This window comes from Halichoeres trimaculatus, unplaced genomic scaffold, assembly GCF_033239565.1.
Source record: "Halichoeres trimaculatus isolate MK-OKI-2021-1 unplaced genomic scaffold, fHalTri1.1 fHalTri1_scaffold_10, whole genome shotgun sequence".
Taxonomy (NCBI): Eukaryota; Metazoa; Chordata; class Actinopteri; order Labriformes; family Labridae; genus Halichoeres; species Halichoeres trimaculatus.
Genome location: NW_027437187.1, coordinates 4904154 through 4922113, shown reverse-complemented (window position 1 = coordinate 4922113; position 17960 = coordinate 4904154). Strand labels below are relative to the sequence as shown.

The following is a 17960-nucleotide window of genomic DNA, read 5'->3' as shown; positions in this document are numbered from 1 at the left end:
CTGTGGGTGGGACAGTGCTAGGGACTGAGTAGAGACTGCAGACAGCAGAGTGGCTGCAACAGAGCCGCAACAACGCAGTTTTTAATTTGTTTCTTATCAGCTGTCAGATTAAAAAAATAGGCTAATGCCAGTATGCCTCAAAATGCCAAATATCGGCCCCGATAATCAACCTGGCCAATAATCCGCCTATCTCTAATAATTGTTCACTAGATTTTAGCTATGTATAGAGTTTAATGACTTATTTGTTTGTATTGTAAAGACAAAGTAGATTTTGTGGCCCCAGAATGGCTTCAATCCAGGTGAGCTGAGGCAAATAGCTCCAAGGAGATTAAAGGTTGCAGACCCTTGCCCCTTTAGATGCTCATGTAGATTGTCTGCTGTGCAGAAGTCGCAGCCTCCAGTCTCATGACAGCTGAGATGTAGGCTGCTGTTTTAATGAGCAGAGGACCAGAATGCTCACGTTGGGTAGGCTGGGTATTGTTCTGGGCCTTGTAGGCGGTCTCACAGTGCAGACCGGGCTCTGAGGGCTTGGGTTGAATTGGTTTGCAGAGCAATGGTTTGGTTGCTGGTTGCAGAGTGGGAGGGAGGAATGGGCTACCGAAACACTGAGCTGTTTTGTTGATGGAGAGGAAGACCACTTACAACTGTTACTGTTTGAAAACACGTCTCCTGACAGAGTGTCTGCAAATCTCCATCTCTGATTTATGTTTTTAATATTATTGGAGCCTCAGTTATCTGAAAAGCGAGTACATTCTGGTTTTGTGAGACTTAATTGAAGCTAAGTAGTGTGGAAGTTGTTGTTTACAGACACTTATGGCACACTGGTGTTTCTTTCTATTCAGCCTGTTATTGATGTACACACTGCTCGACAGTTATCGAGCATCTCATAAGTGTTGTTAAAAATACCACAAATCTCCCTCAGCATGATCTTATGACTGTCATTTCCTCATTACTCTTAAACCTTTATTTTCCACCCACACATGATTCACTTCCCTCTCTGTTTTCTCTCCTTCTTTACTCCTCTCATCCTGGACTCTTGCATGTTGCCTTGCATGGTCACTCTGGCCTCCTACTGGCCGTCATTCATCACCATTATTTGACCACAAAGGGGGACTCTCTGCCTAATCTGGATCGCCTTTTGCCCCTGTCCCCGCCCCCAACCCCCATGAAAGAGCCAGTGCGCCTGGCACCTGTCCCCGCATGGAGAAAGGTAAAGAGAAGAGTGGCCCCCAGCTCATCCCTGTAGAGACTAACAGCTCGTCTAACCATCTAACCGCCTGGTGTTTGTCATAGCAGGGAAGCTACTTTGTGTTGACCTGCATCAGTCTCAGCTCACCTTCTTTGTAGATTCAGTGGAATTAACTCTGTAGCTGCAGTTGTGTGGTTAAAATAAACTTAATCAGTCACTCCAGGAGGTTGCAATGTTGGGATTCAAAGAACTTACATGAACTGCGTCATCCTCACACCTTTATTACAGCCTTGCAAATTTGGCCAATTTCTACAAGTATTTGCAGATTTAGTCCATCATGTATTCATTTTTGTTGTTGCTGTCATCTGCATCAGCAAATGTTATTTTTTGACAAAATCCTGACCCTGGTAGGTCTGCAGTCGGTCTGCACAATATGTTGTTTCAGTGTCATCATTGCAATATATGTTTGTGAAACGTCTCTAAACTTTAGTTTTCATCAATACATATCTCTGGCGAGATATTCAAGCCTACAAAAAAGGCAAAACATGGGAGAAGGACAAATTTGTGAGCCATTGTGTGTTTTCTCATATTTAAAAATTATCTCTGTAATATTATTTGGTAATGGAAAGAAACTGAAAAAATTGAACCTCTGTGCAGGGGTGCTTTTTTAAAAAGTCTGACCTGATGTGAGATTAGTCCCTTGCAGGAATTATTTTAGATCAGTGTCAGTAATTAACAAATATTAACATGATTAAGACCCTTTGCAAACATAAATGCTTTTACAGAGTCAGAAAGACAGAAACAATTTACTGACAGCCTGTTTTATCATCATTTCAGGGAGAACTCCGCTGAATAGAGTGAAGCAGTAAACGTTTGAAAAGATCGCAATACATATAAACTAAAATATTGCGGTATCTTTTTTTCCTAAAATCGTGCAGCCCTAGTTTGCAGTGTTAGATTAGAGATCGAAGTGTGCGGTATCTTTTTAAGGACTTTGAAACCTGACCTTTCCGCTGTTAGAGCAGATTGCTGATTTATTCTTATTCACAAGGCTCTGGTTTGATCATCTTTCTTGAAGTAACTTTTTTTGTCTTGACATGAGCTACAAAGACTTTTAAATCAGGGATGTTTCAAAGTAACTGGTTTAGCAGGCGTTTTAATGAAAATATAAATTATGGTTTGTTCTGGTAAGTCTGACATTAAAACAGTCAGAAAACAGTCAACATTCAGCACAGAACCCACTTTTGGTTCTCCATGTAAGTTTACATCCAGAAATCTATACTACTATATCAAAGTACTGCCAAACCACAGATATGTGATACCATCTATCATCTGTGCTTGTTTACATTGGGGTAGTAGAGCTTTGAAGCTTTGTGGCAGTAGATGGACAGACACACATTTGAAGCTCTTACGAGAAATTTCCAAGATGCTATGAGGAGGATCTGTTTTAATTGTGCTGCCTCGCCACCTTCTGGTCCAGAGTCTCACACACACTGTCGTAAAGACATGACTTTTAACCAGGCGTGCATGTTTTAGAAGTAATTTTCTTTGTTCAAGTCAACTTTTTACTAGATACAACAAGATAAGGTAAGGTATTTATCAGTACAGTAACTGAGCACTGTTGTTTGAAACGTGACAACAAGTAAACACGAGTTTGCGTCAGTAGCCGGCTAAATGCAGGGCATTAGCCTTTAGCTTGTGCTCTATCTCTCTCTTGTTTATCTTTCTTCTGCTCTTCTGTCCTTTTTTCTGTCTGACAGTTAGGCTCCAGTGTCCACCATCACTACAAAATTAATCACAGAAATCATTTTCAGCAGAGAAAAACACAGATCTCTTCTCTCACTACTAAACTTCATCAGCCGGTGTGGTGTTTTCATAGAGACTTTGACGTGGCATAAATCAATCCTGTCTTGCTCTACCCAATTGGGAAGCTTAGAAGAAGAAGTAGAATTTTGAAATAACCTATTTTTGTGCTAATAATCTCATTCTTAAGTGTTGATTAGGATCAGGCATATATCTAGAAGGGAGACTTTTTCAAGATCACTTAGTAACTCCCCACAGCTCCTTTAACCAGAGCAGAAGGTCTGATGACTGTACTAAAGCCAAGACACAACATGTGACTGGCACCCCAGCCCAGACTAATAGACTACAGATAGCTTGACCTGGTAAGTCTGGTGCTGACAATGAAGAGGCCACTTCTTCAAACATCCATGGTATCAATTGTGTACTGATATATCCAAGCACAGTGTAAATTTTGTATTTTTTATCACAGTTTGTGTCAGTTTCATTAGAGTTCTGCACATTTGATTTTATGCTTTCACACCAAAATCAACCTGCTCTCACTTCAGTAGAGCAACAGTTTCCCAGCTCACCAAGGTTTTTTTTAGGAGCAATTTCCTCAGTCGCTAATTGTTGATGTGTAAATTACACAAATTAAAGCGAGGCATTTAAGGGTATTAAAACCACAGAGAAGTTTGCAAACTCCTGGAGAGACTGTTTAATGAGTGATTCCTAACGTGTCAATCAAACAGCTTAGCAAGGTATGAAGTGTGTGTATGTGTGTGTGTGAGAGATGTAAGAGTGTGGCACCATCATGGTTCTCCCCCTCGCTTCTCCTGTACCGCTTCAGAGACGCACACAGCAACAGGAGCAGCTGAGCATCCGCTACAAAGAAATGATCAAGTGTCAGACCCTGCCGAGCAGAGGGGAGCAGGTACGCTCAGAGACACTGACCTGGTCGCCCCTCTGCCCCGTTCACATCCCGTTAGGTCCAGATTCCCCCTCCTCCTCCCCCTCCTGTACAGATGGAAACAGATTGACTCCAATCTAGAGAGTGGGAGGGAAGGCTTACTGAGCCAGACAACATCTCCTGAGCTCATCATACAAGTTTCTGTAAAACATCCAGCACAGATCTGTGTAAGCCCCAAGCAGACGAATCAATCAGCAAAATCATCGAGAGTCTAAATGATTTATGACTCTAAAACCTCGCCAACAACCATGTGTTATAAATATATAAAACAACATTAAAAAGCACTGCTACTGCTGCAATGTCAGCAGTAACAGATCAACTCTTAGAGGTAATGACTGCCCATCGGGCTGAGAGTTTCAGCAGAAGTTTGATAAGAAGAAATAAAGTTAGTTCATATGATGCAAACAGAGCAGGCGTTTTCAGCCAGCAGAGATGTAAAAAAAACACAAAAAATGAGAGCATAGAAGACCAATATGTATTTATTAGAAACGAAAACAAATCAATGTTCTGGGTAGATTTCCTCCAAACAAACAAAACTCTTTACAGAGTTTACTGAGGTGCTACTTTTCTCGGCCTTTGCTCAGGGAATTAGCTCCTCTGTCTCTGCGTCATATCAACAGGTGACTTTAACGCCTAACATCTCTTGACAGGAGCTTTCATTATGGCGCTTGATACCAAAGCTCTTGTGTGTAACTCCACTTAAGGGACACACTCATCAAAACGTAGCTCCATGGAGCTACAGGTGTGTCTGAAGTGTCAGGTTGTTTTTTTCTAAAGATTCATTAAAAACAAGGAGGATGTAGTGTCTTTCTGTGACGTCTGCCCGCCCTCTCCTTCTTTTGGGGGTTTATTGAAATCATTCATCTTTAAGGAGTCGAGGCTCCCTGCTGTGTTTCTGCCTCCGCAGTAGAAGTAAAATCTGTGAGCATCCTATCTGTAAGACTTATCCTCCCTAGTGCTGATGTGTTCCTTCCTCGTGTAACATCCCCTCCTCCAGCCTCAGTAGAAGATCAGCTGCAGACAGCTGGTTGTCATCCTGCTCCTCTGTCCTCTCTGCTGAAAAACAGCATCAGCATATTTAGTGCTAGCTCAGTCTTCTCCTGCTGATGCCTGGAAAGCTGTCTGCGTTTTTGGCTTCTGACTGGAAAACAAGTCTTTGTTTTGAAGCTCAGGCTGTCCAGTATAAAAAGATTTAAGCTGGATTAACACACTCCTTCAACAGAGCTCTGGGTCCCCTGGTTGGAGGGTTGTTCTCCCATACGTTCAGAAGTTTTATGGTGGCATGTGAATACAACGTTGATGCCATGAAAGTAGTTAAATATGTTCCAAAAAACCTTACAAGATGTTCCTGTTGAGGTGTCCAAAGTGGAAAATAAGGTGTTGTTATTTATTTTCTTTCAAACAACTTAATATTGAAGTCATAGCATCATACTTCCTGTCATTTAGACACAAAATGAAGTTTGTTTTCGGCCTTTAAAGTAATCCCCCGCCACTTTAACCAAATTGTGTGCAGATTTCTGACAATGTTTTATAATAAAATTCAAGCAAAGCCCCAAAAAAGGAAACACACCATTTTATTTGGTGTGTTGCTGTTCCCTTTCTGTATATGTGTGGCAGGCTGGGACCATGAAAGTACAGAGTCTGAGGTCTTCTTAGCAGTCTGAATAGCCCTGTTTCCTCCAAGCAGTTCAGTTTAGTTTGTCTCGATTCAGCACGCATTTCACAGAGTTTCCACTGACTAATCTCAGGACGGATCCCCAAATAACCAAGACAAGCCATCCCACTTTTTAGGACCCTTCTGTTGGGGTGCCAGACTAAACTGATCCAATCCCAGAAGGTGGAGCTACAACACTGCACTCCATTGAATGGTCAAAAGAGTCGTCACTTACCGTGTGACAGTGGCCGCATTTCTCCTGGTGGCATACAGTCTTCTCTGAAACAAAGCTTGATTGTTCTTTGTAACAAAGACCTACACGGAAATCACAAAGAAGACAAATTGCTGGATGTTTTTCATCGTTGCTCTTTGTTTACTGTCGTGTTTTTCTTCATCGTTGGATTTATCAGCGGGGTACAGTGTGTCGCCCTGTTGTCACACTATTATGTCACTGATGTGGCTATCGGCATTCAGCTAACACACCCCCAGCCATAAGGGGGCACAGTTTGCTGTGGAAACGCAAACAGGATCAGGCTTTACCGATCCAACCCATATCAAACTGTACTGATCTAAACGGGACTGCTTGGTGGAAACAGGGCAACTATGTGTAGGGATGGGTACTGAATTAGGTACTTTAAAAGGTACTGACTGAATTCTGTCAAAAGTACTAGGTACCGATTCACATAAAATCAAAAGGTACCATGTTAAGGTACAAAAATGCATCTTTGTGACCGTGAGGGAGTGGAAGAGTAGGCGATTTTCCATGCTGGACATGAACACAGCACTGCTAAGTTATATTTGAAGAATAAATTGTTAAATTGAAAGAAAATTATACTTTATTTCTAAACAAATTGATATTATTTACTGCATGAACACCAAAAAGTACCGGAAACGTATCGTTTCAAATGTGTCCCCAACATGAAAAAGCACCAGGATGAGCAAAAAAACATTGTTTTGCTGACAAAGCGTTGGCTTTATTGGTGAAATCAGACTCTAAAGAGGGGGTTTGCTTTGCTCATTTTTTGGTTTTAAAATACTCTTTTTGACCTCCTTAGTTGCTTCACATGTTTTACAACTGAAACCGTGTTTTAACTTCTGTCTCTTTAAGGCTACTCTCTCCACAAACCCCCTCACTGCTGATTGGACAACCTTTAGGAGTTAGGAGATACTTGCGCGATCACCTCATCATTTCAGCTTGCTCTTTATTTTAGTATGGAGCGCTTTGTCAGTTGACAGATTCAGGGATTTAACTATGCAGAGGTTTAAAAATCTGTGCACATTATTTTTAAATCTATGTTTAAAAAGTGGGAAAAAATAATCCTCCTTTAAATGTGTATTTCTGACACAAAAACAGAAGTGATGGGTAGATGTCTTGACAGCATGATGTGGCTTCAGGTCATATGGCTTAGGATGTGACTGCATGTGCCATCATTAAATGCCAAGAGCCATTTATGGTTCCTCCCTGACACAGGGAAATTTTCTCATCTTCCTCAGCATCCTCTCACCACACAGTTAGACTCAAGCTGCTTTGTGAAACAGATATAATCTGGTTAATCCAGTTATTTTCCTCTCAAAGTTTTCAAAATAGGATAGTTCCAACTTTTGCAGCTTCATATCACAGTTAATGAAAGCAGGACTGACCTGTCTTCCTCTGGAGTGATTTTTAACTGGTTTTATTTTGGGATAATAACTTTCCTGATGGTGAGTTTTTGGGGGTATGTGTCTGTGAAATCAGTGTGCTGGTTTGTGATGACACCACTCTAATTTCATTAACCAAATCAATAACTCAGGTTGTAGTGAGTTGTTCCTGAGAAGATTTAACCTCCCAGATTTGATCAAGTTAAATGTGTCAGTGAAAACGTGGATGCTAGTTTGAACTTGTTTGCTCTCATACAGCAGCCTCATGGTCTTTCTTATCATTTTCCTGCTGAATCTCATGTCCCTGTCCTTCATCTCTCAAGGCCAGACTCGGTGCAGACCATCTGTCCGGCTCGGCCTCTCGGAGCTGCCCAAAGAAAACCATTCTGCTCCCTTCTTCCTCCTCCACCTCCTCGCTCTGTCTGCAGCCAGAGGTGACGCACAGTCTGCTGTGTCCGTTTGTTTGTGTTCCCTTATCCCTCTGTTTGTTTCTCTTTAAGCATCCTTCCTAGTTTGTCTGCTGTAGCTCAGATCTGACCTGTGCTGTGTGTCCAGTAAATGAAAACAAAACGCTGTGTTTCCCACAGAGGTGACAGTATGTTTACTTCTCTGTGAGTAGGAGTGTGTGTCATTATCAGAGGAGCAGCTTGCTCTAATGCTGAAGGCTGCGTTGTTGGGATGTGGCGGCCTGTAAATAAATGCAGACTCAGGGGACTGTGGGTAGTTTTTAGTTAGTGTCTGGCTCTGTCAGGGAATCTGCAGAACAAGCTGTTCTGAAACAGACATTCAACAACTCCCTTTGTTACATTCTGGTGTACATCAAGCAAAAACAAAGTGCTGATACAGTTTGTGTGTTTCTGCCTTCAAGCTTTTGAGTAGACGTCCAGAGGAAGAGGAGCTGGAGTACTACGAGCAGCCTGTGAAACACGGGGTAGAGTAAACCAGTGACTGCATGGATGCGTGTGCAGATTTTCTCTGTTCTCTTTAGTTGGCATTTTTAAAGCAGGGGTCTGCAACTTTTACTTTCAGGAGAGCCGTTTTGCCTCGGCTCACCTGAATTAAAGTCTTTCAGGAGCCACAAAATCTACCTTATCTTCACGATGAAGACAAAAAAACGTACAGATCCTGTACATATGAAAAAACTTGTAAAAAATCAACTAAGCATATTTGAATAAATTGCAAAGTTATTTTACAGTTTTGAAATGTCAAAAATTTGCATAACTTTTCAAAACACACAATATTAAAAAATGGGCAAAAATTTGCAACAATTCCAAAATTTTTGAGATTCAAAAAATTGCCAAAATTTAATTGATTAAAAAAATAATATTTTAAAAATTTTGCTTAATTTAAAAAAAATGGTTCGCAAAATGTAAAAAAATAAATAAATAAAAATTTGCGGCAATACAAATTGTTTTGAAATTTGCAAAAAATTTAAAAAATATATATATATATATTTATAAAAATGTTGGGGTTTTTTTTCTAAAAATATGTTAAAAAAAATACAAAATGTAAAAAAAATTGCATAAGTGTTAAAAAATATTTGAAAGATTTATTTGAAGAGGTGATGGATTTTCAGTAGTAGTAGGAGAAAAAAAGAGACCCAGTTTTAGGTTTTTTTTTTCATAAATTTTAAATAATTTTTTTTCTTCAATTATTTTTTATTTGAAATCATTCATATTAATTTTCTTTTAGGCTAGCCAACTTTTCACATAGTCTGGTGGTAAGAAAGAGAACTGAAAATTGCAAACTTTGGGAATGCAATAGAATTGCAATCACAATTGAATATAATCACCACCCCAAAAAATTGTGAAAGAATTGAATTGGGAGAAAAAATATTGTATCGCCCCTGCCCTAATATTTAATTCAACAAAATGTTAAAACATGATATTATTTAGTGTCGATGTCTGTAATCATCAGTACCCTCAAAGAAAAAAAAATCTTTATTTCAGTAATATTTTTAAAGCTAAATGAAGCCTCTGCAAAGGGGTCAAAGAGCCACATGAGGCTCCAGAGCTACAGGTTGAAGACCCCTGCTTTAAAGGAATCATGTTTGAAAGCAGCTGTAAAAACAAATACCTTGTAGCAACTAGCTCAACCAGAGCTCCCTCTGCAGGAGTGGACTCCTCTGCACCTAACAGACCCTGGACCCATTCATATACCAGGGATTCAGGAGAGGGCTGATCGTCTAATCGCTAGATTTAAGGGCAAACCTGCCAGTCTGCCAAAGGTGAACACCCTGCATGGCTTTCCAGTGCAACAAAAAGTTTTATTTTATGGATTTGTCTGTGAGAAAAGTCTAACTCCTCCTTTCATCAATCCCTTTTTTCTCCCTGGAGCCCAAGAAGAAGCCATCCAAGTTCTTTTTAGAGCAGTGGAAGTTATCTCGGGGCCTGACTGAGAGCCCTGATCCTCCGCTGTCCTCTCCTGACTCTGTCAGAAAGGTTGGGGTTAATGTTTTCAACTGAAACTCCAAAATAACTTTTGTTCTCCTCGTACACCCTGACATTAGCGCATAAATTAAAGGCTGTCAAACAGGACTATGAAAACAACATCTATCATGCCCTTTTGTGATTGAATCATCCGTTTCCCTGCAGGAGCCAGCCGGGCCTCTGCTCTCCGACGATCAAATGCCCTTATATGTGCTTAGTATTCAGGAGAGGGCTGAGCAGCTCGCCTCACAGTTTGAGGGCAAGAAAGCTGGACCACAGGTGAAACATCTCTGTGAACACAGACAGAGCATCACTCCAATATTTATAGATGTTATATAAAAGGCTACAGATAAAAGAGTGTACGCTCAGGTGAGACGTACCCTGGTTGGTCGGATAGATCTTCAACTCTTATTCTTCTTCTATTGTTGGTTTAGTTTTGGCTCAGAAGAGAAGAAATCACTTAACAGCTCTCAGAAAACTTTTATTTTTTAGAAAAGATGCAGAGTTAGAAATATTACTAAAGAAAGTGAAAACAAGAATTAGACTTCCCAAAATATCATTTAAACTCAAAGCATATTACTCATTAATGCATGCCTTAATGGAACCATCCAGCTGACTGAAACTGTAGTCCAGGGCCTGTTTGCACATTCAGTCGGTAAACAAACGGGACCATGAGTTCTAACGTTTTGTTATAGAACGGCTGTAGTGTTAACCGAATGCACAACTGCAAATAATCGGCTAATTTACTACTGACACCATGAAAGATTACATCATAAATCCAGGGGAACCTCCTGAAAAACCCTATCAAACAAAGTCAAAGTCATGCTTTCAACTCATATACAGCAATAAACAGTGAGTGGCAACGGTGTGACTGAGAGAAGATCAAGAAAAATATTTTTCAGCTGAAGAAATGCACATCTAGAAGGACCCAGACGTACAAAAGCAAAGAGCGAATCAAACTTGTAGGCGCTGTAACCTGCCATTAGTGAGAAAAATGGACCATTTGCGCTAATGGTGAAAAAAAAATGGATTAGTGGTATGCATGACCAAGGTTAACAGGCCAGCGTTAAATTCAGTGGAGGTAAACCCCACCATTACTCCCGCTAACGGCAGGATTACAGCGCCTTTTCAGTTGTTTAAAGGCAGACATCATGCTATGCTTTAAAGCTTGAAATGGAAAATTCCAAGACACTGGACAATGGGACGTTAGGAATATGTAGCCATACAGCAAATTTAGATTTAGGAGGCACAACATTTTTTCAGTGAATGGATGAGATAAAGGAGACAATTGAGATCTCAAACCAGCGAGACTCACTGCCGTCAGTTTAACAAGTTTGATCCACCCCTTTCTTTGATATGTCTGGGTCCTTCAAAATGTGTGGGGAAAAGTTAGAGTTCATAAACTGCTTTAAGAGTTATTCATGGAGGTACTGGGGCATTGCTGTTGTTCCTCAAATCAGCTTTCATGTTACTGATTTTATTATTGAGGTTTTCCACTAGGGATGCACTGATATAGAACTGTTGGCCGATACCAATATAAATATTGTTGTTATGGCCGATAACCGATATATACCGATATTGATATTAATTAAAAAAAAAAAATTGGAGATGTTGTGTAGAGGTAGTTCAGAGAGAAGAGCGGTGCAATCGTGAGAAAACACGACCATGGAGAGGATGAAAGGATAGAGCGCCTGGGATCAAAAAAGTACATTTTGTCTGTTTTTTTGGATCAAAAAAAGGAAGAGAGTCATAAAAGTAGAGAGTCCACTCTTCTTTGGTAGTTTTGGTGTTTACATAGTCATAGAAAACAATATTATTTGGGTCTTAAAGATTGTTCAAGATGCTCTGAAAATGCTGGCAGCTAATGAGTAAATATCGACCGATACCGGTAACATATAGGCCGATACCGATATGTTAAAAAATGACCAACATCAGCTGATACCGATATTGATACCAATATATAGTGCATCCCTATTTTCTACTGTGAGCTTGGAAACACCACACACATTTACTGTGTTCAAGATCGTCAAACTTTTTCTTTCTCTTTGTTTAACTGATTGACTCACTGATAACAGCTGTTCGTTAATTCTTGTAATAAAATCTCAATTCCTTCTGCTAAAAAAATGTTTTTCTTGATCTCCACTCAGTCACACTGTTACTGCTAGCCAGGTTTATTACAGTAAATGAGTGGTAGATGTGCACAGTTTGACTTTGTTTGATGGGGTTTTCCAGGAGGTTCCCCTTAATTGTGGTGTAATCTTCACCTGTATCACTTTTATGGTGTCATAGTTATCTGGACGATTATTTGCAGTCGTACATACAGCTAACACTGCAGCCAAACAGGCTGTTCCATAACAGAACGCTAGGACTAATGGTTCCGTTTGTTTAATGACTGAATGTGTATATAGGCCCTGGAGTTTGACTGATAAATATGCAGATTTCTCAAGTCCGCTAACGACTCTCCTGTTTCGTTCCTCTCCGTGGAGCCCAAGAAAAAACCCTCTCGTTTCTTCATGGAACAATGGCACCTGTCCCGAGCCCAGTCTCCCCCTGATTCTCCCCCCTCCTCCTCTGACTCCCTGAGACAGGTAGTCATTTCACACCTGAAGGAATGGACTGCGCTGACGCTAACTCACTACTCCTGCATTTTGTCCGTCTCTGTTTTCCAGAAGTCACTACACATGACCTCAGCTTTAGATCGTGGAGTGTGAAATATTAACAAAGTCTTTTCCAACCCCTTGTTTGTCGTGTGTTTCTGTGAGACAGCTGACGAGTGATGAGTCCTTTGCTGCGACCCTTTTATCTGAACAGATATCAAATTATTCTCATCTCAGAGAGCTTGAACTCGGTTATAATTCCCACAGTTATTTTGCAGAGGCAGGGCCTGAACAGCAGCTTGGCAGCAAAAGCCTCATCTTGTGTAAATCCCATGTTGACAAGCACAGATTGTGCCATAGTAATAACTTTGCAATACAGCAGCAGGCAGCAGGGCTCTGCGAAATCTGCACAAATCTCATCCCCCAAAGCAATCTGCAGTCTGAGGTTTGCCTCAATTAACTCATGACCTCATTTCTTCCCATGTTATAGAATAAAGACAGCACCAGGATCTCATTAACCACACTCCCTCATGTTTTTGGATGCAAAAATTCAGTACGATGGTGTGTTTTCCACAACTTGATTCCAGAGATGAACAATTTCTTGACAAAGGGAAAAAGGGGTTTTTCAGACTTCTGAGACCAAACACCTCAGAGTCAGTCAGGTGGTCAATGACTTGTGTTGTTATGAGGTGTTGGCTTACTGCAGTCAGTAGTCAAAATATAAAAAAGAGCATCTGGGACCTGGTCTACAAAGCAAATTCAGCATATCTGCTTATCTTTTAGTTTCCTCACTAGCACTTTCAAGAAGATCCCACTTTAAGCAACATGGATCATTGTCCTGATGGATCAACCTAGACTAAATGTGAGCATCATTTGGCCAATTTTAAACACAAGGTGCTTTTTGACCAGAAGGACCAGGAACTTTAAGTTTCAGTGACAAAAGGAGAAAAAAAAATATTTGCAATACACCACCTGACCAGTAGAGGGTAGTAGGGCAACAATGAGGACCATAATGGCATAACAGCCAAAATGACACCATAAAAGGAGACAGACAGGCTGGCATCTTTTCGTACATCACCACAGTGAACCTGTTATCTCAGAAGGTGTTTGGCTGGTGCTGGTTTTAATCGTGTAAGAAGAGTTAAAAAAAAATCTGGCCAGCAAAACACTGCTATTGAGAAGTGTTTTGGCTTTAAAGGTTGGGTCTGCAGGAGTTTTTGTTACTTACACAAATTCAAACTGGGCTCCTCCTCCTTGTGTCAGTGTCAGGAGCAGCACACACCCACTGACTCCGACTGTGACTACGAAAACACCCTCACTAGCCCAGAAAGCAACCACCTGTAGCATCACTTTCTTTGTGGGAGAGACTCGAGAGCCGTGCACCTGACTTGGCACAAGCTAATCACAGGTATCTGACACATACCTTGTCAGCAGAAGGCTAACTCCCGTCGCTCTTTGTCCCGTGCTGCTCCCGATGTTCCTGAAAGCAAGTGAAAAAGTCAAGCCAAACTTTACCCTTGTTTAGGGAAAAGCTTTTTCTGTTTGGCGTTTCATTTTAGTTTGGTTTTCTCTCTTTGGGCTACATCCACCATCGTAGCAGCTCGGTATGCTTCATCCAATTACTACTATCAACACACAAAGTCACTTGCACAATGGGTGCGCTGTGATTGGCTGAGGTAGCCAAACTTACTCTCCACCCAGAAAGGTCCCAATACTACCAAAACATCAACATACAGGCAGAGAAGAGGGTTCAAGGCAGTTGCAGACACTGACACATATGTATGGAGTCCCATAGGAGACAGTAGAGCAGAATTATACCTGTAAAAGTTTACATTTTATTTTTTTATGGAAAATCCTTCAGACTCTACCTCTAAGAAAATGAGCCTGTTGATAGTTGTCTTGAAGCTAGATGAGTCCTTTTCAAACTGTTATAGATCATCATTAAATTATTATCTGATGAGGATATTTTGACACAAAGCAGGGCGGTAATCAGAGTTACCCTGTAGTTACCTCAAAAACTAAAAATACCAAATTGTGTCACAGGCCCCTGGCTTCCTGCCTGTAAAGAGAATAAAATTATTTCTGCTCTTTATCTTTTAAATTAGAAACCAAATCCTTGCACAAATTGTTCTGGGCTTGTCTGATGCCACAATACCTGCTTGATCCAGCATTTCGCTCTGTTTATACCCAGTGATGAGTAAAACAACGAACTCTCTGTGTGTGTGTGCATGTGATTAAAAGCCACGTCGCTGCTCCAGCTGCTGAGTGTGTAACATGAACTGTCACAGAAGCTCCACCTGAAAGCTGTCACCTTTTCAGACGTCTTGATGTTTCAGCTCTTACTCTGAAACCCAGCCGTGCTCTGTAGTGGTGAGGTAACGCAGAGTTGAACCCCGTGGAGTTATTTTTGATCAGCTGTGGAGAACGTTCTTGTGAGCTGCATGCAGTTTTGCCGTTGGTTGGGGGGCTGTCAGTGCATCCAAACGCTTGATCAGCCGAGCATGGAAACATTGCTATGTCACGTCTAAACATCCTGTCAGACTCTGTTGTTTGTCTTCTGTGTTTCTGCTCCTGTTGTTTGCAGATAGATCCTCACTCACTCCTCCTCACTCTGTTTTTTATGTTCTCTTCCCTCCTCTCCATCATTTTCTAACGCCGGTCCACCTGTCTTTTCTTCCTCCTCATGCTTTTGATAGCGTTACGTAAGGATGTACACAGGTGGAGTTAGCTCACTGACTGAGCAGATAGCCAATCAGCTTCAAGCTCAGGAAGACCCTAAACCACTACCTGAAAAGAGGGATTTGGTAAGCATGCTGTCCCAGAGGTAGAGAGCATGTAGCTGCATGGACGGCAGCTAGGGGGTGCTGTTTTACTGTTTATGATCAACACTGTGATGTGATGTTGTTAGAACATTGGTGTGCTAGTTAACGGTCAGTTTAACCCTTTATCTGCCTCCCTTAGCTGTAGGAGTGTGTGTTTGCTCAACAAGGGACAGCAGTTTGAGATGATGTGTTTTTTTTTTTTTCCCACTGACCCGTCCTTACTGATCAATAACATCCAGCTGCTCTGTTGTGGTTTTGTAATTAGGTTATTAAGTTGCTCAGTATCCAGAATACATCACTAATAGTATGTTGTGTGAGCTTGTAGGGTGATGTCTGTGTACTCTTAAAGGTTCCAAGGCCTCTTCTGTCTTCTTGTCTACTCTCCTGTACTCTCCTTTACTATACTCTTATACTGTCTCCTGTGCTCTCCTATACTCTCCTTTACTATAGAGGGATTATTTGTGTATCAACAACGGCAGATGCGAGCACAACTTGCAGGAGCACTGTGGAGTATAATGGTTTGTTAACAGACGTGAGGGAGTTAACCACCAAAAAACAGATTTTTAATTTAATATCATCACTTTGATGGATGGTAAACAGCTCCCAGGTTTGTGAAACAGCAGTGAGTGAACAGAAGGAATCAGGAAGTGGGCAGATATTAGGTGGACAGACGTTTTTAGAGGAGAAATCTTGTGTGTACCCAGAGGGGAATTTAAACACACAACTGTCACTCGATGCTCATGACTGCATTATCCATGGATACTTACCAGACTGTGACAGACCAGGATGTAAACATGTGTCAATAAATCAGAAACCCTCCCAGACCAAAAAGAGCACAGACTGCTGAGTCTGAGACCTGGTTCACAATGAAAGAACCAGAAAACTGCACCAAATCAGAATATTAATGGTTGAGTTTTTCAGGGTTGGTAGACTGGTTCATCATTTCAGAATATTCACTAATTTTACTTTGATACCAAAATCTGTTTCTGTTAATCATCATTCATAGCTTCACTCTTTATTTCCTGTCTATGTTGAGTCTGATATGGTCAGAGCCTCAGCCCCAAACCAACTTTTTCATTAAAGAAGCAAAGTCAAATCTGGATTTTGAAAATCAGCACTTAATATTCCCTGTTTGTGGTCAAACCTGGTTAACTGAGGTTGAATAAAGACAGCACATTTAATTACACATCTTCAGACGTCGCTAGTGTTTCAGTGTAAAGTGTGACCCTGTTAACTGGTGACTCTCAGCCTTTAAGCACATAGACTGTATAAAACATGGACAAAGCATCCGTAACGTCACCCGTCTGTTCCCTGAAACCATGAAATGAAGCCAATCGAGGGATGCAGCCATGTTCGCTGTGACACTGGCTATGAGTTTTTTTTTCGAACAATGACATGATGCACGCCAGTCACGTGACCCGAGCTGTGCCTCTGATTGGAAAATCAAACGATCCTAATAACTTCTAAACTACAGAGATAGAAAAAAAAATTCACTCACAGTGTGTGCCGATAGTGAAATCAACGTTTTAGACCCAAGCTGTTTTTTGAACCAGGCTGTAAATATGTTTTTAATGCTGTACTTGCCTCTGGCTAACCTCTGCAGTTAGCCTCAAGCAGATTCTCAACAAACAGCTACTTTTAGCACTTCCACATAGGCTTCATTTTTACTGATCAGATGTTGCCCCTTGGTTAACCACTGATACCTTCAGCTGAGAGTCATAGTCGCTATTAGCTCCAAAACACTGGTTACTTTGTAATGTCCAAACTTGATAGACGTTGCCTCTGTTGTATAGTACTTTTTCTAAAAACTGACCACAGAACATACACCTTATTATTCGCTGGTGCTAACAGATTGAATTTAGTTTTTAAAAAAACAGGAACTCATCTGAATATATTAAGCTAAACGCTGACTCTGCAGTCAAAATGCGTGTGCTTCTTTATGATGACGTAGACTGATAATCCCTCTATAGTCTTCTGCGCTCTCCTGTACTCTCCCATACTCTCCTATACTCTCCTCCCTGAAAACTGATGGCTCCTCTTTCCTCCCACAGGGCTCCCTCAGGAAAGAGTTCCCCGTCAACATCGGCGGCAGTGACGTGTGCTTCTTCTGCCGAAAGCGTGTGTACGTGATGGAGAGGCTGAGCGCAGAGGGAAAGTTCTTCCACCGCAGCTGCTTCAAGTGTGACTACTGTGGCACCACACTGCGACTGTCCTCCTACGCCTTCGACGTGGAAGATGGTGAGACTTGCATTAAGACAACATCTCCATCTTTCCTTTGTGGTTACTCCGTCACCATGCAATAAAAAGTTTCCTAACTTTGGAGAACTAACCCCAAGAACTCAACCAAACCAGCTCGAGCAGTGCCTTTACTTTGTTCATTATAAGCTGCAGTGAGTCATGCTTTGCAGCAATTCTTTCCTTCTTCATATCTGTGGTCTTTTCTCCTTTTAAACTCTAGTGAGGAGCTTTAAGCTGCTTATGAAACAGACTTAAATTAATATTAATTATTATGAGCTGCACAAACCAATGAGACATTTAGCATTAAGACTTTAATGACTATTTCTTCTCATTTATTCCTCTGGTGTCAGAATCTGAAGCACTTATTTGTCCAAGGGGGGAGTTTTTTCATTACATCAGAAGTACAAATAAAATGAGGGATAAAAAATAAATAAGCTTTGTACAAATGCACTGATGTCAGCTGATCTCTCGGTGCAGCCCTGGTCAGCTTGATGGTGACGGTGTAGCTGGGAATACCAGGAAATGCACTCCACAGACTCTTGGCTTGTCCTGTTAGCACATCCATCTTAGTAACCAGAGCTCTCATGATGTCCATAATGAGAAAGGGGAGACACAACTTATATCTCCTTTCCAAAAGCCCAGAT

General features: G+C 41.1%; 1 protein-coding gene across 16 annotated transcripts in view; it reads left to right on the top strand.

Annotated features, from left to right (window-relative positions):
- The window catches only part of mical3a (microtubule associated monooxygenase, calponin and LIM domain containing 3a), a 193901-nt gene that overhangs the window by 117573 nt on the left and 58368 nt on the right, over positions 1 to 17960 (top strand). For 11 of the 16 annotated variants that reach the window (XM_074677089.1, XM_074677100.1, XM_074677094.1 and 8 more), the window contains 3 exons: positions 1109 to 1210; positions 7554 to 7664; positions 17130 to 17316. In XM_074677089.1, the coding sequence (XP_074533190.1) occupies positions 1109 to 1210; positions 7554 to 7664; positions 17130 to 17316 (400 nt within the window). The remainder of the gene's footprint in view (positions 1 to 1108; positions 1211 to 7553; positions 7665 to 17129; positions 17317 to 17960) is intronic. The other 5 variants (XM_074677102.1, XM_074677101.1, XM_074677098.1 and 2 more) reach the window with 2 other exon arrangements.